Source organism: Vipera ursinii (genome assembly GCF_947247035.1).
Source record: "Vipera ursinii genome assembly, chromosome: 1".
Lineage (NCBI taxonomy): Eukaryota > Metazoa > Chordata > Lepidosauria > Squamata > Viperidae > Vipera > Vipera ursinii.
The window spans coordinates 43315970-43338364 of NC_139512.1; the positions used below are offsets into that span (position 1 = coordinate 43315970).

At 35.6% G+C, this 22395-nt stretch overlaps 1 protein-coding gene across 2 annotated transcripts in view; it reads left to right on the top strand.

Moving 5' to 3' along the window:
• Positions 1 to 22395, top strand: part of EML5 (EMAP like 5) — a gene marked incomplete at its 5' end in the record, with an annotated part of 98085 nt that overhangs the window by 4711 nt on the left and 70979 nt on the right. For both annotated transcript variants that reach the window (XM_083375224.1, XM_083375225.1), the window contains 8 exons: positions 1595 to 1754; positions 4540 to 4638; positions 5068 to 5136; positions 12300 to 12485; positions 15778 to 15913; positions 17724 to 17925; positions 19422 to 19559; positions 20617 to 20873. In XM_083375224.1, coding sequence (XP_083231350.1) covers positions 1595 to 1754; positions 4540 to 4638; positions 5068 to 5136; positions 12300 to 12485; positions 15778 to 15913; positions 17724 to 17925; positions 19422 to 19559; positions 20617 to 20873 — 1247 coding nt within the window. The remainder of the gene's footprint in view (positions 1 to 1594; positions 1755 to 4539; positions 4639 to 5067; positions 5137 to 12299; positions 12486 to 15777; positions 15914 to 17723; positions 17926 to 19421; positions 19560 to 20616; positions 20874 to 22395) is intronic.

The window sequence follows — 22395 nt, forward strand, 5'->3', positions numbered from 1 at the left end:
GAGAGTTCCATGGCAAAGGGTTCTTCAGCAAACAGCAGCAGAGCATGCATAGCTATCCAAAACTCTTAAATATGTAGAGAAGCTTAAAGAAGGCAGTTTATATTCAGTAAGAAAGGATGTTTAGAATGAAAATCTAAGAAATATCTTAGATCAGTAATATATCAATATTGTAGTAGAAAAATTCTGAACACAGAAAGCAGTAGACCACTAAATTATTTTGTATTATTACAGTATCAGCTTACCTCTACATTACCCTAATATCACAATATTACATTGCTATACATTATTTTTGTGTACTTAGAAAATGTAACTTTTCAGATATTAGATTTGAAAAAAACCAAAGATTAATATCTTTAGCCACTATATTTTGTTTTTACAGTATTAAGGGCATTAAAAGAGTAATGATGTATGGATTTATAGTCATTTAAATCTGGAATGTGGTTGAAAGATGCTAGTTTCTAGTAGAAACATGTCCTGTAATATCTAGCTCTCTTGAAATCTTTGTTAGTAGCATGTGAAAATGAATTAAAGAATATATGAACTTTTGAGATAACTAGCTTAAAATGTAATTGTGTAGCATCTAGAGTCCCCTTTACTATGTGAGAGCAGGTTATGGCTTGCCTGATTTGGATATAGTGGGGAAGCCTTTGAGTAGCTTCCTTTCTCTAAAGAAAGGAATCATTTTTTTAAAGAAGACTGTTCCTCTCTGTATCAGGCAAGTGGATTATTTCCAGCTTTCTTCAGGATGGTCTTCAAGGGCAGTCCCATATTATTGTGGAATGGGAACTAGGAAGGCCATGCCACATTTTGCATTTAAGACTGTTCAGTAAACTTTGAAAGTATAAAGTCCATTCTAGGAAACAGAGAATTCTTGAGAACGTTCTTCTTTTGCCAGGAGTCAGCAGTGACATGTCAGCCTTTTAGCATCTATCGTGATTATTTGGATGGGTCTTCTAGATATCTGGTAGATTTGCAACCATATTGTTATGGTTGTTATGTTACTATGAACTGAACATATATAATTGGTTCTCACACATAAATACTATGTAGTACTTTAGAGTGAAAAAACATATTTAGAACACTTATGCCATCAATCAAATGTGCCTATTCCCATGGTGAATGAGTGAAATTTTTAGCTCTGAAAGTAAATAATAAAATTGTAAATCCACATTTGTTTCTATATACTGTGTCTCTGGATGATGAAGAAGAATAAGTAATAGCACATCATGTGACATATCCAGAAGCTCAAGTGTGAATAAATCCTTGCATTCATAAGTGACTTATTTGTTATCCTTGGATTATATGGATTATGAAATATATTGGCAGGATGTAGTTTACAAGTAATGGTTTTCTTTTTTCCATGCTTCTGTTCTTTGCCAATTTACCATTTGAAAAGTATTCATAAAAGCAATTCCTTTGAGGTGCTGCAGTTCTGTTCAACTAGAAAGTTGCTTGCAGAAAAGTTCATAGAGCTTGTTATGCTGAAGTTCAGAATAATAATTTCAGGTACGTTTAAGACACGCAGTGAAATTCAGACTACAGATGACCTGTTTCAAAAGTTATTAACTTTTGTTTATTCTTCTTTTATTCCAAGCCTTGCTTTACATCCTGATCGAGTATTAGTAGCAACAGGTCAAGTTGGGAAAGAACCATATATCTGTGTTTGGGACACCTACACTGTACAGACTGTATCAGTAATGAAAGATGTTCATACACATGGTATAGCTTGCTTGGCATTTGATGTAGAGGGTCAGGTATGTATATTTATTAAATATTCTGTTTAATTTCTGCATAATTTGCTGCACATTCTACTGTATAGACTAACTTCGGATGATACATTGCGATATTTAGTTTTTAAAATAAATATATAGAAGCATTCGTAAACATGCAAAGAAAATTAAGGCTTATGTACATAATTAAAAATGGTCTATCATTCTAATAATTAAATTGCATTATATAGCAATAGCAATACCACTTAGACTTATATACCGCTTCACAGTGCTTTGCAGCCCTCTCTAAGTGGTTTACAGAGTCAGCATATTGCCCTCTGGGTCCTCATTTTACCAACCTCAGAAGGATAGAAGGCTGAGTCAACCTTGAGCCAGTGAGACTTGAACTGCCAAACTGCTAGCAGTTGAAAGTCAGTAGAAGTAGCCTGCAGTTCTAACCACTGCGTCACTACGGCTCAGTAATATAGCACAATACTGTCTAAATTCAGCTAAAAAGAGTCCCTGCGGATTTTACTTGGCTAATCATTGCCAACTATAGGGGTGGTGCTCATCTCCATTTCAAGGCTATTGAGCCAGAGCTGTCCATTTCTATGGTCATGTGTCCAGCATGACATCATGAAGCACTGTTATCTTCCCACTGGAGTGGTGATTATTTATCTACTTGCATTTGCATGCTTTCAAACTGCTAGGTTGGCAGAAGCTAGGGTGAGGATGGGTGCTCACGTTGTCACGTGATGCTCAGGTCTTGATCTTTGGTTGCTGGTTTTCCAGCTGACAAGCCCAGCGTCTTAATTGCTGAGCCACCATACCACCCAGCTTAGCTTTTGTATAAGAGTGAAATTCTGAATTTCACAATCAGCTTCATAATTCTGTAGAAAAACTAAGCTCCTAAAGTTATCCTGAGGCTTTAGAAGAAAGACAGTTAAAGGTAGTCCTCAGTGTCAAGGTCTTAAACTGAGTCAGAGGTCCCTAATATGACTGTAAACCCAGAAGAGAAACTTATTTTGAAAGTATATTTATCATTGATCACTAGTAGCAATCATTCAAAGTCTTCCACCTTTTTTCAGTCCAACACAAATTGAATGATACCAATATGAATAAAATTAGGGAAGGAAGTCTGACAAATTTTAAACCTATGGAAGCAGTAGTTTTTGTTCTAGGTATCTATATTGATTAATTTTGCTATTTAATATAAAAAGTTAGCATTTTTATTTCGTGGTGAAATTATACAACTGTTATATAGATTATCTTTCCTTGTAGGATTCAGTTTGGCACAGTTAATTACAAATAGGCTGAAAGGAGAAATGTGCAAGAATCTAAAATATTACTTAACTTCTGAGGGTTGATTACAAGCTGGGAGTTCAAAAGGCAAGGTGGTGATTGTGCCCGCATTATCAAATTTTCTCTTTTTAAAAAATTTATGTCACGCCTTTTTAATCCCCACCCCACCCCCATGACTTTGCTTCCAGTAAAGGGCATTTCTTTCTGTTTTGCTTATTTTGACAGCAGCATTTATGAAAATGACATACAAAGATCCCCTTTGTGAATACATATCTGAACGTTCATTAAGACAGTAATAGTGTTAATCCAGTAGAAATATAAAGTCTTCAACTTTATGAGTAGAATGTGAATGATTCACTTCTTCCTTCTCTCATAGTTGTTTGTTTATTTTGAAGATGGTAATTTGCTTCAAATTACATACATCATAGACATGTAATTATAGTTAATTATATCTCCAAATAATTTCATTTCATAATTAAATTTATTGGGAGGCATAATTAATAAAAATATTTAAGAGTCTCCCATGAGATGCTAAATTGGTAGCAAAGTCATACAATTTAATAGAATATATAATGAAGATGAATGTACAGCAGAGAAGCAAAAGTTGAAGATTCTGCATTTTCCAAGTTGGCATACTATATTGCAACCCTTTATTTCCCCCAAAATAATCTAACACAACTCTTTTAATATTTTTCTTTCTAAAGAAGAAATAAAGGGCACTGACTTCTAGAAAAATCCTACATCAGTATCCCTCTCATTGAACTTTGTGGTAGCAGATTTGGGGTTTAAACCATTCAAACTGGAAGGCTCAATACAAAACTGCAGCTTTCTCAACCTGGCATATTTTTTATATGTGATAAAGTTTTAAGGCAAAATATGTCAAATTTTGCAGATTAATTTTCTTCCTGGAAATCTTTCAATCTCTCTCTCTCTCTCTCTCTCTCTCTCTCTCTCTCTCTCTCTCTCTCTCTCTCTCTCTCTCTCTCTCTCTCTCTTTTATAAGATTGAAATCAGATTGGATTTCAGAAGAATGATTTGGGTACCTGCTGAATGGTACCTCTTGAATCTATTTTAAATCAACTAGATGTGGGTCAGTATTTAGTCAAAAATCCAAAGCATACATCTAGTTGAAAACTTTGTAAAATGATGTTTTCCTAAACTGCAGAAGAGAGAATCTGATTTATCACTAACCATTATTAGTAAGTTTTTCCTTATAACTGCATTGAACCTTATAATAGAACTTCCTTTCCCCCTCTTTGTAAGGTGCTGAATATAATTCATCAATCTCCCCATTAAAAACATGAGAAATGATTTCTGAAGGGGACAGAAGCAATATAACACTACTGAAGCTTCTCCATGTAGTTCTTTGGATTTTACCCTGTCTTTACAGAACTCTGTGATACATTATTTTCTTTTTAAAATACTGTATTCGTAATATTCTCCCCCCCAACTGAATCATTCAGAACGTATTATCATTTGAATATTAATGTTTTCTTTTATTCTCCTTTAATATTTTGGGAATTGTTAGCGTTTGCTTTCAGTTGGTTTGGATTCAAAAAATACAGTCTGTGTCTGGGATTGGAGAAAAGGAAAAATGTTGTCCATGGCTCCTGGTCACACTGATAGAGTAGGTATAAATTTATTTAATTTCTGTGTATATTGTAAAAACCTTTTTCTGTGTCTGGCAACCATTTCTAGAGCACCACAAATACGTGAAAATGCATAGTTTATACTTCTGATTCTATATAAGGCTTTTACACATATTTGCTTAAGAGGAAATTATGATGAATTAAATATAATTAGTATTATTTTTATGTATTATATTTCTTGCAAAGAGCTTTGATTGGCTTTCATTTAAATTAACAAGCTTATCTGCTTGTATTATAAATCTACAAATATTTAAGAAGTTTAAGAAAACCTATTGGACAATATATCTCCAGGAAAATCTTATTAATGATCAGATTAGGGGATGTGGATGTAGTTCTGTAAATATGTTTGCTTTTCTCTGTAATTAATGATTTTCAAGACCAACATTTTTCCTCTGTCCTCTGTTCAGATATTTGACATTTCTTGGGATTTGTACCAACCAAACAAACTTGTTAGCTGTGGTGTAAAACATATTAAGGTAAGAAAACATATTTCAGTTCTGCTTCTATTTTATAACAACAGACCTTTTCTACCCTTGTGAATGTATTTTATTTTTAATTGTTTGGTATTTTGAGGTGTTCTGTAAGCCCTTACTCTTCTAGGAGTTGAGTGATTTTATTTAGAGCCATGGTGCAGTGGTTAGAATGCAGTATTGCAGGCTAATTCTGCTGACTGCCAGCAGTTCGATCTTTACTGGTTCATGGTTGACTCAGCCTTTTATCCTTCCAAGGTCAGTAAAATAATGACCCAAATTGTTGGGGGCAATATACTGATTCTGTAAACCACTTAGAGAGGACTGTAAAGTAGTATGAAGCAGTATATAAATCTAAATGCTATTGTTATTTATTTATACAATTTATAAACTGCCATTTATTTATAAAATTTATACACCACCAATCTTACCTCAAGGTAAGTCTGGATGGTTTTTAATCATGCAGTGATGCAATAATAAGTTTAATTCCAGTTGGCCCTGTTGTGGAAATGTCCTTTCCCTGTCACTGGATACTCCATCTCCTTGGCTACAGTATTTGGCAGAAAATTATTTAAACCAAAATCGTATTAGTCAGCATAAGCAGTTCCACTCTTGTCAAAACAAAATAAAATAAATTTTAAAAGCTAAGTTATTTGCAACTGTCCTTTAATTGAGTGACACAACTGCCAAAAGTCGGAATCAACTCAACTAACTGGATTGTCCTAGAACAAGCTGTTGGTAGTTTCACATTTCTAGAAGTGAGAGGGGCACGGAGGTAATGCTTTTTTGTGGCAATTCCTGCAGTTTGGAACAGCCTTCCAGCCAAGACCAGAAAGGTTCTCTCTGTGTGTTCATTTCAGGAAATGCTGAAGATGGAGCTGTTCCAAAGAGCTTTTATGAACTGAGCAGCTGTCATCAGGGTTTTTTGTATTGTTGTTGGTCTTTGGTTTTCATTGAATGATCATTATTAATTTATGGGTACACTATTAATATTTATTCTGGATGTTTTTTGTTATGAACATTTTGGGTTAACGAGCTGGAGTGCTACTAGATTACAGTGATTACTGATTGAATATATAAATACATAACTATAAGATTATATAGAAAATGCTTCAACACAGAGCTTGATAGAGCAGAAATCACAACAGAATCAAAGCTTTTCTGAATGAAGTCATGTTTGCTGTCCATCCAAAATCAGGCAATGATTGTTTCTAAGGAGCCCAGGTGGTACAGTGGTTAGAATGCAGTACTGCAAGCAAACTCTGGCCACAACCTGGAGTTCGATCCTGGCAGGGCTCAAGGTTAATTCAGCCTTCCATCCTTCTGAGGTCGGTAAAATGAGGATGCATTATGCCGACTCTATAAACCTTCCAGAGAGTGCTGTAAAGCTCTATGGGACAGTATATAAGTCTAATTGCTATTGCTAATATTAATGCTCCCTATGAAGCCATTTCAAATTTTGGATACCACAACTTGTAAAAAAAACAGAATTATCCTGTATAATCAACTGTGTGACAAAAGAAAAGAGATTGCCTGCCACTCAGCATGCCATCTGGAGAGAGGGAACCAAGGAATAATTCTTGTAAGAAAAGAAAGAATATCTAACAAGGAAATTATAAGTGCTTGAACTTTCAGACAAGGTTTGAATTCTTTAGGAAAGGATTCAGTTACCAGACAGAAAGAATTAATAAAATCTGTTATTGCTATTATCAAATCTGTATCTAGAAATATTTCCAAACTGTAAATACATTATACTCCATTCAGAGTAAGGTGAATGCTTGATTCAAGAGTATCACAGCATATAATATATAAAATAATAGTAATTTATTAACTTGAGCTTTATTTCAAATTGCTGCTACATATTTGTTTATAGTCTATCAACTTAAAAAAATGGGCCCAGTCATGTGGGTGCCTTGACTTACAGCCATCATGACTCATCAGTGGAATTTTGGGGTTCCATTACAATTGTAAGTGGAGGACTATGTGTATTGCATAAATATTTTCCAGGTTTCATTTGTACTATGAAAGCTAATAAAATGTTGCAAAGGCAGGAATTTAATCAAGAAGAAGCAATGAATTTTTATCTGGTGGCCTGAAATTTTTTTCAAATGCTTCACCTTACTAGAAATGTAAGGGCTATGTTTATAGATATTGGAATATTTCAGATATGGACAAAAATTCTTTTCAGACTGTGTCATCAAACATAGCATGTTAGGTGAGCAAATTATCTAGAAACAGAAAATCAACAGTTCAGTTATATAATTTGTCTTGAAAACTGAGCACTAAAACTATAATTGAAGTTTGAAAGGATCATTGACTAGGTCTGAATTGTAGTCAGCCACAAATATTTTCCACTTAGCTAGTTATTTCCAACCATTAACTCTCTTTGGTTCTTGCTAATGGTGGGAATCAAGATACCAAGTAGTAGTGTGTGGTTAATGTTGCAGACTAGAGTTAATAAGAATGTAGTCTTAGCTATTCTTGTATACCAAAAACAAGCTGTGGTCCTTTCTGTTCCTGAAACAGACCACTGCATTGTTTGGTAAATCTCCTTGTGTATGGGAAGAAACGGAAGAATTTGTCATGTCAGATCTTAAACAGCTTTCAGAGAGAATATTAATTATATTTTTCTCCTTCTTGGAGATCTGCTACTCCATTTCCATGAAGATCATTAAAAAAAGGACAGGGAGCTGACTGTCAGACAATACTTATACAGACTATTTTTCTACTTATTTTATATCTATTAATTTTCCTTTCTATAGGCAAAGGTGCAACAAGTAGCTTTTCAGCAGCCTCCACTGGAATTATCTAATTATTATTGACACTATTATATAAAAGTAGTATTTTATGTTTTACTTTAACTTATTTTAGAACATATTGCAGAATTTATTTAAATAATTTAAATAGGAATTTGTATCTCAATTTTTAAATAGGCCTGATTTTTTAAATTTTAAATCTTTCTTAATATCAGTTTTTTTTAAAAAAAATAATTTTAATCCCTTCAGATCATAGAAGTGAATGGAGCACTCAACCTTTGCTTAGTCCAAAGCGCATTCCATAATACACCTATATAATATTTTAAAGGCCAGATTCAATCCTCTTTATTAAGACAGGTACTTACACTTTAATCTGCTGTTCTCTTCCCATTAAATGCATATTAACTAGCTTCAGTGGGTTCACTGTTCTTGCCTAAAATTGCAGAGTCAATCTTCCAATACAAATTTTCTGCTAACAAACTTTTATAGAACGCTTTGTCTATGATAAACTTTATTGTAGGAATGACCAATTTTTAAATAATTTTTTTAACTTTTTTAGCTGTAATGAGTTTCTGAAAGTAGAATAAAAAACAGGACAATTTGGTGTGTCTCACAACACTGAGAAGGCTAAATACATGTTTTCTATCTGATTTTATTATTTAAATATGTAGATAGTAAACATATAATTTTGTTTAATTGTATACAATTAGTTTAGTTGCTATTGCTCTCTCATTTATATAATATAAAATACTATTTCTGTGTTAGAATTCTATCGAAGCCTATCCATTTTATAAAATGTATTAATTATAGGCAATACTTTTAGGTTTTATTTATTTTTATTTCATAAAAAATATTCTCTTAATAAATTCTCAAGTCTGAGCATCCTTGCTTTCTGCTTTAATTCCCATTCAATCATTTATTTTGCTCTTAGGTATCATACCTCAACAAAGTTGGTCAAGGTGCTGGTTAAGTTTTATTGGGAATGCATAGTACTGCAGATGGACAATCTGAGTCAAAAATCTTCCATTGAGTCTCAGGATTCCATCCTCCATTAATCTTTCATCATGGCCTGCATAATTTCACAGAATTAATTTCTGAGTTAATCCTTTCTTCTCTTGCAAAATGTATTATTTGTCAGTTCAACTTTGAATGCAAACCCTAGATTACAATGGGAGTGTTATTTCCAGGGTGTTTTTTCTCATAGAATGCTCAGAACGGAGTTCCGGCACCTTTTTTGGATGGAACCTTGTAGGTAGGCAAGGCGGGTTGTATGACATGTGTGAGTTCCGGCTTACAAAAAAAGCACTGGTTATTTCTAAATACTTACTTCCCTAGACTCCTTCCTGATTCTTAAAATGCCTGATCTTCTGTTGCTGTAAATTGATGCCTGCCTTCCTCAGATCCAAACAGTATCTCAAGTTATTTATTAAAAAATGTCTCTGTATATTACAGACGGCAGCACCCAATCATAAGATTGAAATTGGCTGTTAAGGCCACTGTCGCACTGCAGAAATTAAAATCTTCCTGAGAGAGAGTTGTTTAGTCTTTGCTTGTGCACATCTCTACTTTTCTTGGCAGTATTTATGTTGCAAAATGCTCTTATATTAAGCATCAGGACAAAGTTGTTTGGTGCAGGTAATTGGTGATATGGGAAAAGTGGGAGCATGTAATTCAGATGCATTGGCTGCTAAAACCTGAGGACCTACAGAAATGCTAACAGCCAGCCAGCCAGCAGCTGGTGCAGTTAGTCCTCCATTTACAACCACAGTTGAGACGAAAATTTCTGTTGCTAAATGGGATAGTTGTTAACTGAGTTTTGCTCCATAGTTATGACCTTTCTTGCCACAGTTAAATGAACCACTCAGATGTTATGTTAATAACATGGATGTTAAATAAATCTGGCTTACCCATTGACTTTGTCAGAAAGTCACAAATGACATGACACTGAAACCCTCATAAATATTACAGTTGCCAAGCATCCACTTTTTTAAAAAAATATCATTTATTGTTTTATCATAGAAAATAAATTACAAAACAGTAAAACAAACAAAATGAAGCAAAACAAAAGCATACATTCAATACTAACAATAAATTTTTGATCACATGACCATAGGGATGATGCAATAGTCGCAAGTGTGAAAAATGATCATAAGTCACTTTTATCAGTGTTGTTGTAACTTCGAAGGGTCACTAAACAAATGGTTGTAAGTCGAGGACTATCTGTACTAAACTTTTCCCTTTCCAGATGAAGATCATGAGACAAGAAAGAGAGAAAAGAAAGGATTGTATGGAAACTCTTCAATACACCTAAGACTCAAGTCACCAAGCTAAACCAAAGAATATATCAAGACTACACATCGGCTCCTTCAAAGATTCAATTCCATCCACATAGATACCCTCAATTTCTGAATCCATAAGATGCCAATCCACATTACCTCTGAATTATCAGTTTATTGGCTTTCATGCAGCCTGTAACTGGTCATTGAATTTTGATGACAGAAAAAAATAGACCAGGATGCATATTGACAGCCTCCAGTTTGAAACCCCTGGGGCTTTGATATATAGAGCAACACTATATCCTTTTCTGTCCTTGGATAAAATGTATGTCCAGAAAGCACCAGATTTAATTAATTATCTTCATTTTATCAAGTTTCCATTATATTGATGTCCTTTTTAAAAAAATGAAGTATTTCAACCTTGCTTCTAATGTGGTTTGGAGATGTTTAACATTTTCATTGGAAAACATTTTCTTCAGTTGTTCTGGCATTCTGTGACCCATTGGGCTTTTTGATGTTGTGGTTTTGTGTATGCTTATAACTATTTCTACTCTGTCCTTTGGCTATTTTTGTATGAATCAGATATTTTATAGCTGGTGTTAACTGTTCACATATTGCGTGGCAAGCTGTTGAGCAAGCAGGCTGTCAATCAAAGCAGCAGCAGCGTGCAAATACTGTACATAAATCAAATACTCTAAATGAAAAAGCTAGTAACTCACATTTGAATAAAAAATCAGGACAATATTCATATATGTAGTTCAAGGAGATGAGACATCAAGCAGCTTCAGAGTTAAAAAGAGACTGAGTCAAGGACTGGGTTATTAGTAAACTAGGTTAAGTAAAAAATATAGCTCAAGCAGAAGTTCATGAAATATTATTTTCTGTATGGGCCATTTAGATTTGAGGGTTTATTAATTCAGAGTGGCTTGGAGCTTACTTGTGATCCAGTTGCTAGTTGTTAATGCTTAAAAAAAACCCTTACATGAAGAGCACCAGTCCTTTATTTGTCATGGTCTATGAAAACTTCAAATTCCCAAATATGAACTGAACATAGGCTTATGTTGGCCAAGCCCCCTGTTTGTTTTTGAGAGAAGACATGCCTATAGTATGTAGAATTACTCAACCTTACCTCTTAAGGAACAAAGCAGCTCTGCAGTTAGAGAATATGTAAAGCATCTATTAATGTTATTTATATTAATTTATTAAGATAGAAGAGGATGTGGTGGCCTAGTAGTTAAGACACTGGCTTTTTGACCAGAAAGTTGACAGTTTGAGACCCAAGTGACATGTGATGGGGTGAGCTCCCATTCTTGCCCCAGCTCTTCCAATCTAGCAGTTTGAAAGCATGTAAATGCAAGTAGGTAAATAGGTACCACTTCAATGGGAAGGTAACAGCATTCTGTATGCCCTCGGCATATAGTCATGCTGGCTACATGACCACAGAAGGGTGTTCAGAAAACACTGACTCCCTCAGTTATGAAATGGAGATGAGTACTGCCTCCTAGAGTCAGACACCACTTTTTAATATTAATTTTGCATTGCTTGTTCTTAAAGCCTAAATATTTTGTCTGTCAGGAGGATTTGTTCTGTATTGTTCACAGATATACGTGGTATGTTTCTTGCAAGATCAGTTTGGATTTCATTAGATTCACTGATAGCAGTAGAACTTCTAATCCCATTGATTTAAGTGGCTCATCCTGAAGTATGTGTAAGTCTGGATTTACTATGTAGACTTAAGAATAAAAAATAGTGAATTCAGCAGTATTCTCTCTCAGAGAAATAGGCATAACATTAGGTTCTGCATAGCCTTTTATGTGGTTGGAGGAAAACAAAATGTGAATGCTGTTTTACTAGAAATGTACAGTTATAATGATACAACTATATTTCTTGATTTCATCTCTCCGCAGCATACTTCCATATTCCATATTTCCTGTCTGTCTATATAGAACAAAAATGACATTGAAGTGCATTGGCATCATATTGTGAGCTTGTGTTTACTTAAATATATGACAGTGAAAGAAAAAAGTCAAAATTTGGAGCTTTGCCTTGGCAGCCATCCATCTCAAACATTTGTGTTTTACTGGCTTAAAATACTCCATGAATAATGTTACTAAAGCAAATAATTTGTATATTACAGTTCTGGAGTCTGTGTGGAAATTCCTTGACACCAAAGCGTGGTGTATTTGGTAAGACTGGTGATCTCCAAACTATTTTGTGCCTCGCCTGTGCAAGAGATGAAATAACATATTCTGGTGCACTTAATGGAGATATTTATGTATGGAAAGGAATCAACCTTATACGGACCATACAAGGAGCACATGCCGTAAGTATAATTTTGATATGGCAATCTTTTTTTTTTATAAGTTTAAAAAACAGGTAGGACAAACACTGATTTGTAGAATATGTATTTTGAATACTTTAAAAAGATGTTTTATCCTGCCTTTATTGTTTTCATAACTAACTCATGGCAGTAAACATACCTAATACTCCTTCCTCCTATCTTCCCCATTATAAAACCCTGTGAGGTGAGTTGGGTTGAAAAAGAGTGACTGGCCCCAAAATCTCCCAACTGGCTTTCATACCTAAGGTGGGACTAGAACTCCGAGTTTCCTGGTCTAGCCTGGTACCTTAACCCAGAGGTCCCCAACCTTTTGGGCACCAGGGACCGGTTCCATGGAGAGAGGTTTTTCCGCGGACCGGAGGATGTGTGGTTTTGTGTGCTGCCTGCAACCCACGGATGGGGCTTTGTTTGTTTGTGTGGACCGGTCGCTATCATGCCGCGGCCGAGTACTGGACCACGGACCGGGTATTGGAGACCCCTGCCTTAACCACTAGACTAAACTGGCTTTTAATTGTTAACAACCAGAGTTGCTTGGCAAGGGGGTGGCCATATATAAATAGACTTGAAGCATTTTATGATTTAGATTTTTTTAATAATTTAGAATTAAATAACAGCATTTTTGCTTCTGTTAACTGCTTATGTAAACTCTCTTGCACACATAGTTGTAATAAAGCTTGATGAATATTCATCTGCAAACTTAACATACAATACAGATCATATAGGAGCCGTGGCCAGGGGGGCTTTTGCCCAGGTTCGCCTGGTGCACCAGTTACGGCCCTATCTGGACCGAGATGCCCTACGCACAGTCACTCATGTGCTCGTGACCTCCTGGATAGACTACTGCAATGCTGTCTACATGGGGCTGCCCTTGAGGACCACACGGAGGCTTCAGCTGGTGCAGAATGCAGCTGCGCGAGTTGTGATGGGAGTCTCCCGATACTCTCGTGTAACACCTCTTCTCCGCCAGCTGCATTGGCTTCCAGTTGCCCTCTGTGTGAGAATCAAGATGCTGGTGATGACTTATAAAGCCCTAAATGGCATGGGTCCAGATTATCTCAGTGAGCACCTGCTGCCAGCATCAACTTCCCATTGTCCTGTGCACTCCCACAGGGAGGGCCTCCTCAGGGTCCCGCCGGTCAGGGAATGCCGGCGGGCAATCCCCAGGGGGAGGGCGTTCTCTGTGGGCACGCCTGCCCTATGGAATCAATTGCCGGTGAAACTCTGGATCGCCCCCGACCTTCGTTCGTTTCGCCGGGACCTAAAAACCTGGCTTTTTGAGTTAGCTGGCCTGGACTGAGGGGTTTTAAGGTTTTTAAATTCTAATTTTAATTTTGGGGCTACTGATTTAATTTTATTTTAATTTTTATATTGTATTGTTTTAATTTTGCCCCGTAAACCGCCCTGAGTCCTTCGGGAAAAGGGCGGTATATAAATTGAATTAAATAAATAAATACAAAGAAAATACATACAAAATACAGTACATGATCCATGGAAAGGGGAAATATGACTACAGACAAAGTTCATTACCTGACTTACAGGAGAAATAGCTGCTATCCCCTTTTATTTCATTGGGCAAGCCAAAGGATGTCTCCTTGCTAAAGAAGTAGTATATCTGCTTTGCCGCCCATGCTGCATTGATTCTTCACCGATTCTTGCCAGAACTACAAGCCTTCCTGGAGAAAAGAGGGTCTTGATAGCCAAGCAGATGGCAGAGAAGGGAGAGCAACAACTTGATGTTATCCTACTGTCATGTTTACAGACGTCCTCACATTGCACAGGTTCTGTGCAGCAGTGCTTAACGTTGGATGATGTTCTGTGTTATAAACCAGACTTAATGATCATCTAGTTTGTCATATTAGAGTGTTTTGTAACTTGATAGATATAATCTTCCACCAACTATTTTTTTTCTATTCTTCTCTATCCATATAATGTTCCTACCCCTTCCTTTAGATTCTTGCTCTTTATATATATATTGTTAATTTTTAATTAATATCTTTTATTTCTAACAGCTTTTCATATTTTGTTTTAGATGTTTTTATTTTGATCCTTAAGGTACCCTTCATGCTTTTCCTAATGACTGTACCCATCTTCCTTATGCTGGGGTATGACCATTATAAAAATGGACTTTTATTTGATCTGATTTGACAGTTCAAAATATAACCCTATTTATGTTTGTCAAAGGAAACTGAGAATATATGCAAATATATTTAAGGTATTATAATTTTGTAAGCTGGAATGTTAAATGTGATACAAGAACAAAAACCTTTCAATAAGATATAAACTTTCAAACAGTCACATTCATCTTTTTAACTAATAATTGATCAGTTAATTAATGGTTAAATTAATAATTTAATATGCTTTAGTACTCTGAGATAGTTTGCTAGTATATTATGCTCCTTACGTTCCTTTGTGGATGTATGGGTTGTCATTACTTAAAATGTAGATTGTTTAGATTTGAAATCATTTTAAATTTCTTGTGGATGTGATACAGTCGTATTATCTGCAGTTTGTTTTCCCCTCAGCATTGCTGTTTTTGCATAAGATAGAACATGTTGGAACAGTTCCTTAATTATCAAATTAGCCTTGATATGCTGTTTTCAATAAGGACATTTTTCGTTGCTTCTAAATGGATTTTGCAGTTGGCCCAGAGGAACAGCTCTTCTCAAGAAGTGTATTGTTGAAGTTGTAGTGTTAGATATAGTACAGAAAAGGACTGTCCTATCAATATTTGTACATACTGTGTGAGAAATAATTTGATTATAATAGTTTTCACTTAGGATTACCCACGTTGCTAGTACAAAAAATCTATTATCCACATGTAAAGAACTCATGTAGTTGTAATTACTTGATCTGTGATTATTTTCTCTGTCTAGATATTGTAATTACAAAAATATTTGAGCCACTGTATATGACACTAAAACAATTGACTTAATATTGATTTAAATGATATAGATATGATAATAGAAATTACTATTAGAAAGACAGATTTGTGTATTTTTATTTCAGCAGATTACTCAAGAATTACAGAAAGCTATAAATGTTTTACAATTATATAATGCAATTGCATTCAAGGAAGGGTTCTCTAGAAATACAGATATGCATATAATTGTTATTTTCTATTTTAGAATACAATATCTCTTATTAGTGTAGTTATTATGAAACATTATAAATAAAATATTTTATCTTATTTGAATAATCATGTTCCTTGATATGAAAGTGACTCTAGGTTTTAGAAGCAATCCCTAATTAAATATGTTCTTTTTTTCTCTGCTAGGCAGGAATTTTCAGCATGAATGCATGTGAAGAAGGCTTTGCCACTGGTGGCAGGGATGGTTGTATTCGTCTTTGGGATTTAAATTTTAAACCCATTACTGCAATTGATCTCAGGGAAACCGACCAGGGGTATAAAGGTAAAAAAGAAATGGATTACTTTAATCAGTTTATCTAAGAGATAATTTTTCTAAAGTATGATGTAGAAAACAAACAAAAAACATGTTCCTACCTAGTAATGCAGATCGTGTTCCAAATGAGTAACGTTCAGAGCTGGAGTTGGGCAGTAGAGTAGTGGCCCTTTTTCATCAATGAGTAATTCTGCTGGTTGTTCTTTGTACTCTATTGGTTTAGAATAGAATAGAATAGAATAGAATAGAATAGAATAGAATAGAATAGAATAGAATAGAATAGAATAGAATAGAATAGAATAACAGAGTTGGAAGGTCTTCTAGGTTGCTTCTCTCCTTGATTAGTTTCCATCCATTGCTTCTTGTCCTGCCTTCAGGTGCTTTGGAGAATAGCTTGACTCCATCTTCTTGGTGATAGAAGAATGGTTCCCAGGCCTTATTATAGTAAGCATGGAGTATGAACATATAATAATGAGATCCCATATATAATTTAGATTTAAGTTTTGTTTTGCCAAGCTGGGAATGCATCTGGAGTAGTAATGAGACTGTGATAAATTTCATGCATGAAATGGTTTTGCCACTTGGGTTTAAATCAATGTAGTTATAGTTTTGCTTATATTTTCAATCTGCTCCTCTTATCCTCCCCTCTCATGTTCTTTAAAATTATTATACTGCAATACTGCTGTTACTGAGTCATAACAAAACATGCTTACTAATGCTTTTAATCACCGAGAAACTGTGGAGGTATGATAATTGGAATATGAAGAAAGTCACGAAGGGAACATTCTATTTGATGGATTATGACTGGTCCAATTAAGCTAATTACATAAGGCAAATGCTCAACAGGATTCTCATTAAAAGTCTGCCAAAATATTTCTACTAAGTTTAGCCTTTTGTCAGAAGGCTGTGATAATGTACACAATTGTAATGAAATTGGGATTTAAACAGATATCAAATACGCATCCTTTTGTCATTTAAAAAGCTACTTGGGGTAAAAACAAATTAATGTAACTTTGCTCAATCATGTTGAGCATTTCTCACAAGTAAAAAAAAATATTCTCCTGCAGAGTAAGCCATTTAGTAACCCAAGCTGGCTGCCAGTATACATTCTTTAGCTCAACTTAGATTTCCTTCTTTGTACCTATTGATCCTGCTATATTTTGTTGTATATTTAATTTCCTCTCTCAGTTTTCTTCTGTTAACTATTGGAAGATTTTGCAGACAGGTTTTAGTGTCTAAATTAGAGCCTTGGAAATGGGAATACCTGGAATACTTTGGACATATTGTTAAATGAATAAATTTCTTTTCCAAAAATGTAGCAGTTTAGCTAAAACAAGACTTCACATATGTACTATTCTTAGGAATTATTTCTGTTGAACTTCGTAGGAGTTGACTGACCTCTAATTTGTGTGTGTGTGTGTGTGTGTGTGTGTGTGTGTGTGTGTGTGTGTGTGCACCAGCACAGGAATCCTTTTGGCTCTTCATTAAAGGCTTTGGTTGAATTTGGGGAAAAAGTGCCATGGTTTAAAAAGTTGCATTAACCTTACTGAGTACATTCTTTAAAGCAGCACCATATTTTCTTCAGGTGTATGGCAGACTGATAAAAGGCAAACTACTTGGATGAAAAGCAAGTTTTGAGACACATGCACAGTTGTAATACATTTGTGTATGCTATATTTGTTATAGATAAAACCTCTCTTTGGGGTTAATCACTATGTGTAATTTAATTAGTTTCCTGCTATCTGGAATAGCAATTTTGAGGTCTAATAGTAATTGAGTATGAAACCTATGCTTGAACAATTGTTCTACTTCTTCCTAGGTCTGTCAGTTAGGAGTGTTTGCTGGCGAGGAGATCACATCCTAGTTGGAACACAGGACAGTGAAATTTTTGAAATTGTGGTACATGAACGCAATAAGCCTTTCCTTATTATGCAAGGACACTGTGAAGGAGAGCTTTGGGCCCTGGCAGTTCATCCTACAAAACCATTAGCCGTAACTGGAAGTGATGATCGATCAGTTAGGTTAGCTCCGTGGACTTATAAAAAGATACAAGATTCTATAAAGTGTTATTTGAATTCTAAAATACAAACTAATTATATAAATCATTATACGTTATACGGTTATTATACACATTACTGCCCAGTAAAATTATTGCCTTATTATAAAATCAGCTTTTGATGCCACAACGTGGCTATTACAATTAAATCCTTTGGAACAGAATGCTCATAAAATTATGTGAAATTTATGTAAAGGTTCCTATGTTGTACATGTTTAACAGACTAAATCAGATAAAGATGTGGGCCCTATTTCTTCCTTTTCTTTCCAATGCCTCACTCACATTCATTCCTTATTAGATTAATTCTTTACATGAATTGTACCTAGTTTTGCATTATTGTAAATGTATTATGCAGCTGGCTGACTAGTAAGTGGAATAATTATCTAATTGCTACGTGACATGGCAGATAGATTTTCAATATATGGTAATAATCACATACCTTTTAATATAATTTTTATTGCTTTTAAATAATAGAAAATGGAAAAAACAAAACAAAACATTGATACATAAGCTATCAAAAATATATATAACAAGTATAAGCAAAAAAACCACCACAACAGAAAATAATATAGAGTATAACAGTAAACAATTGCAAGCACTAATGTTATTAGAGTGGTAATAATAATATAGCTGAAGGACGCGGTGGCTCAGTGGGTTAGGACGCTGAGCTTGTCGATCTGAAGGTCGGCAGTTTGGCAGTTCGAATCCCAAGTGCCGCGTAACAAAGTGAGCGCCTGTTGCTCGTCCCAGCTTCTGCTAACCTAGCAGTTCGAAAGCATGTAAAAATGCAAGTAGAAAAATAGGGACCACTACGGTGGGAAAGTAACAGCATTCCGTGTGCCTTTGGCATCTAGTCATGCCGGCCACATGACCACAGAGATGTTCTCGGACAAGCGCTGGCTCTTCGGCTTTGAAACGGAGATAAGCACTGGCCCCTAGAGTTGGAAATGACTAGCACGCATGTGCGGGGGAACCTTTACCTTTACTTTAATAATATAGCTAATTTGAAGTGAGTAGAAATTGATCTGCAATCAGACAAAGCAATTGGATAATAACTTAACCATACAGCCAGAGAACTATGGGCTATAGTAGGGGTCCCCAAACCCCCCAGTCTAGGCTGCAGCCCATTTGAAACCAGGCTGCAGAAGTGGTGGGCTAGTGCACACACACACACATACACAAAGCTACATTTGTGAAAGCGGTGCACATGCAAAACCATCCCGTCTCACCCCTTCCACTTTGCTGCCGCTGCCCCCTAAGCTGGTCTGCCAAGCTGCAAAGGTTGGGACTTCTGCACTTCAGTACTGAAATATTTTTTGAGATGATGGGAATAAACTTTTAATGTCAGTCTGATTTAGAAGAGAAAGAAGAAAAAATTATCTGCTTATAAAGGGCAAATCAGTTCTATTTTCTGCTGCATAGGCAATAATATATTGTTTGTATGAAATACATTTCTTATAGAATATGGAGCCTTATAGATCATGCACTAATTGCACGGTGTAACATGGAAGAACCCATTCGTTGTGCAGCTGTTAGCACTGATGGAATTCATCTTGCTCTTGGGATGAAAGATGGTTCTTTTACAGTACTTCGTGTTAGGTAGGTTATACATTTGGAGCTTTTAACATAAAATAAACTTTGCTTTCCTCAATGAATAGTAATTTTCTTTACCCCCTGTTGACTAGCTGTATGACATAAATACTAAATCCATTTTTTCCATTTGTACTCATTTTTAATGCAATTGCTTAAAATGCCTATATGTGCCACTGTGGAATGTAGAATGTATTTTTTTTGCAGAAAGCTGTTTTTTGTTGCCTTGATTAGTAAGAAAAAAAATCTTATTTTTGTGCAAGATCATCACTTTTACGCTTTAATCTGTTTCATTTATTTTATTTTTAAATTATCCAGTAGTCAAAACTATTACGTTTACAGTAAATGTGTGTACACACATGCACACATTCTTAAAGAGTAATCCAGTTGAAAAGATATACAATAAAATCAAAATATAAAATAAATCCAGTTTAACAAAAGATATGCAATAAAATCAAATAAAATACAAAACAAAGAGACTGTACAAACTAGGCAGGAGCAAGTAATTAATATCTTTGGTCAATATGAATTAATACACCATTAGTATATGATGAAAGTACTATTAAATGCCTGGAAAAATAAAAAGGTCTTCACCTGTCACCAGTCAAACTTTTCTGGGGAGGGCATCTCAACAATCAATAAGTGTAGTTGGTTAGAATTTCATGGCAGGCTTTTAGGAGTAATAATATTTGTCTGCTTGGGTGGAAGACTTAATGGGAGTATATATAGAGAATAAGGAATATAAAAACTGCTCTACTGGATCATGTACAACTTTTTAATCCAACTTTCTATGTTATACAAAGGCCAACTAGAAGTGCAAGAACGCTCACAAGTGGATTAAATTTCATTGTCACTTTATGAAAACTAGTACTTAAGGCATCCTGCCTATAATTTAGGAAATAACAAAAAGCTATAAAAATATCTCAGAAGGCAATGGCAAGCTACTTCCATATGATTGTAGTACATAGATATATCCACAAAATAACAAAGAGTTTAGCTTCAACAGAGATTAATCTTTTTAAATGTAGCATTAATCATTTAATATTATCTATTTTCTGTGTTACAGAGATATGACAGAAGTTGTTCACATTAAAGATAGGAAGGAAGCTATTCATGAATTAAAATATTCACCAGATGGAAATTTCCTTGCAGTTGGCTCCAATGACAGCTCTGTTGACATTTATGGTGTTATTCAACGATATAAAAAGGTTGGAGAATGTGTTGGATCCTCAAGTTTTATAACCCATATGGACTGGTCTTTAGACAGTAAATATTTGCAAACCAATGATGGTAGTGGAAAACGTCTTTTTTATAGGATGCCTGGTGAGATATTTTACTACTGTTATATAACCCAAGAGAAAAAGAAGTGAATTGTGTGTTGGGCTGCCTAATATATTCTTAGTGGAATGTTCATAGGAACTGTAATGATTAGTCCTCTAACAACTCTCATCAAGCTTAACCCTATTTGAGAATAACAAGTATAAAAGCATAAATGGGGAGGAACAGACTTCAGCTCAACCCTGACAAGACTGAGTGGCTGTGCATTCCGGCATCCCGGGACATTCCAAATGTTCCATCTCTTTCTATGGGGGGTGAGCTCTTACCCCCCGTGGATAGGGCTCGCAACTTGGGAGTCCTTCTAGATTCGCGGCTTACTTTGGAAGAGCATATAGTGGCCGTGACTAGGGGGGCTTTCGCCCAGGTTCGCCTGGTGCGCCAGTTGCGGCCCTATCTAAACCGGGATGCCCTGTGTACAGTCACTCATGCGCTCGTGACCTCTCGCCTTGACTACTGTAATGCTCTCTACATGGGGCTTCCCTTGAAGACCACCCGGAGGCTCCAACTGGTACAGAATGCGGCCGCGAGAGTTGTCTTGGGAGTTTCCCGGTACTCCCATGTTACACCTTTGCTCCGCGAGCTGCATTGGTTACCAGTTGTCTTTCGGGTGAGGTTCAAGGTGTTGGTTACGATCTTTAAGGCCCTACATGGCATGGGTCCGGGTTACCTCAGGGACCACCTGCTGCCGGCATCGACTCCCCTCCGCCCTGTGCGTTCCCACAGAGAGGGCCTCCTCAGGGTGCCGCCAGTCAGGGAATGTCGACTGGTGGCCCCCAGGGGGAGGGCCTTCTCTGTGGGGGCCCCGGCTTTATGGAATCAGTTGCCGGTGGAGCTCCGGATGGCACCAGACCTTCGAACTTTCCGTCGGGGCCTGAAGACCCATCTGTTCGAATTAGCTGGTCTGGCCTGATGGGGATTATGGGTTTTTTAATTGTTTTTAATCTGTATTACTGTTTTATTGGGCAAGGGTTTAATTCTTTTTAATTTTTGTATAGTGTTTTTGTTTTTTATATGTGCCCTGTGAACCGCCCTGAGTCCTACCAAGGAGAAGGGCGGTATATAAATCAAATAAATAATAATAATAATAATAATAATAATAATAAATCACTCACTTTGTTGGCTAACTTTATGATTCATAACAGAATAGCTGTATTCAAAATGTATGCTAAACTTTAAATGTGTTAACAAAATTTCTGTGCTTGAACTAAAACCTATATAAGCTAGAGGTAGCATAAACTTTGGAATACCTTAGGCTACAATATTGCATCAGTATTTCTTGGGAGTAAGCTGTATTGTCATCTACTTCCAATTAAAGTAATATTAAACTTAGTTTTAGTTATTCTTTCTTCCTGTTTAACAATGTTTTCATTATCTTTAATAAATGTGCTATTTACTGTTGTTCCTTTCAGTTTTCTCTTATAAAGAGAAAGAAGAGCTTCTCTCAGCTTGGTTGAAACCTCATTAAGGCTCTTCATGTGAAATAAGCCAATTCTGAAATTCAGAATTT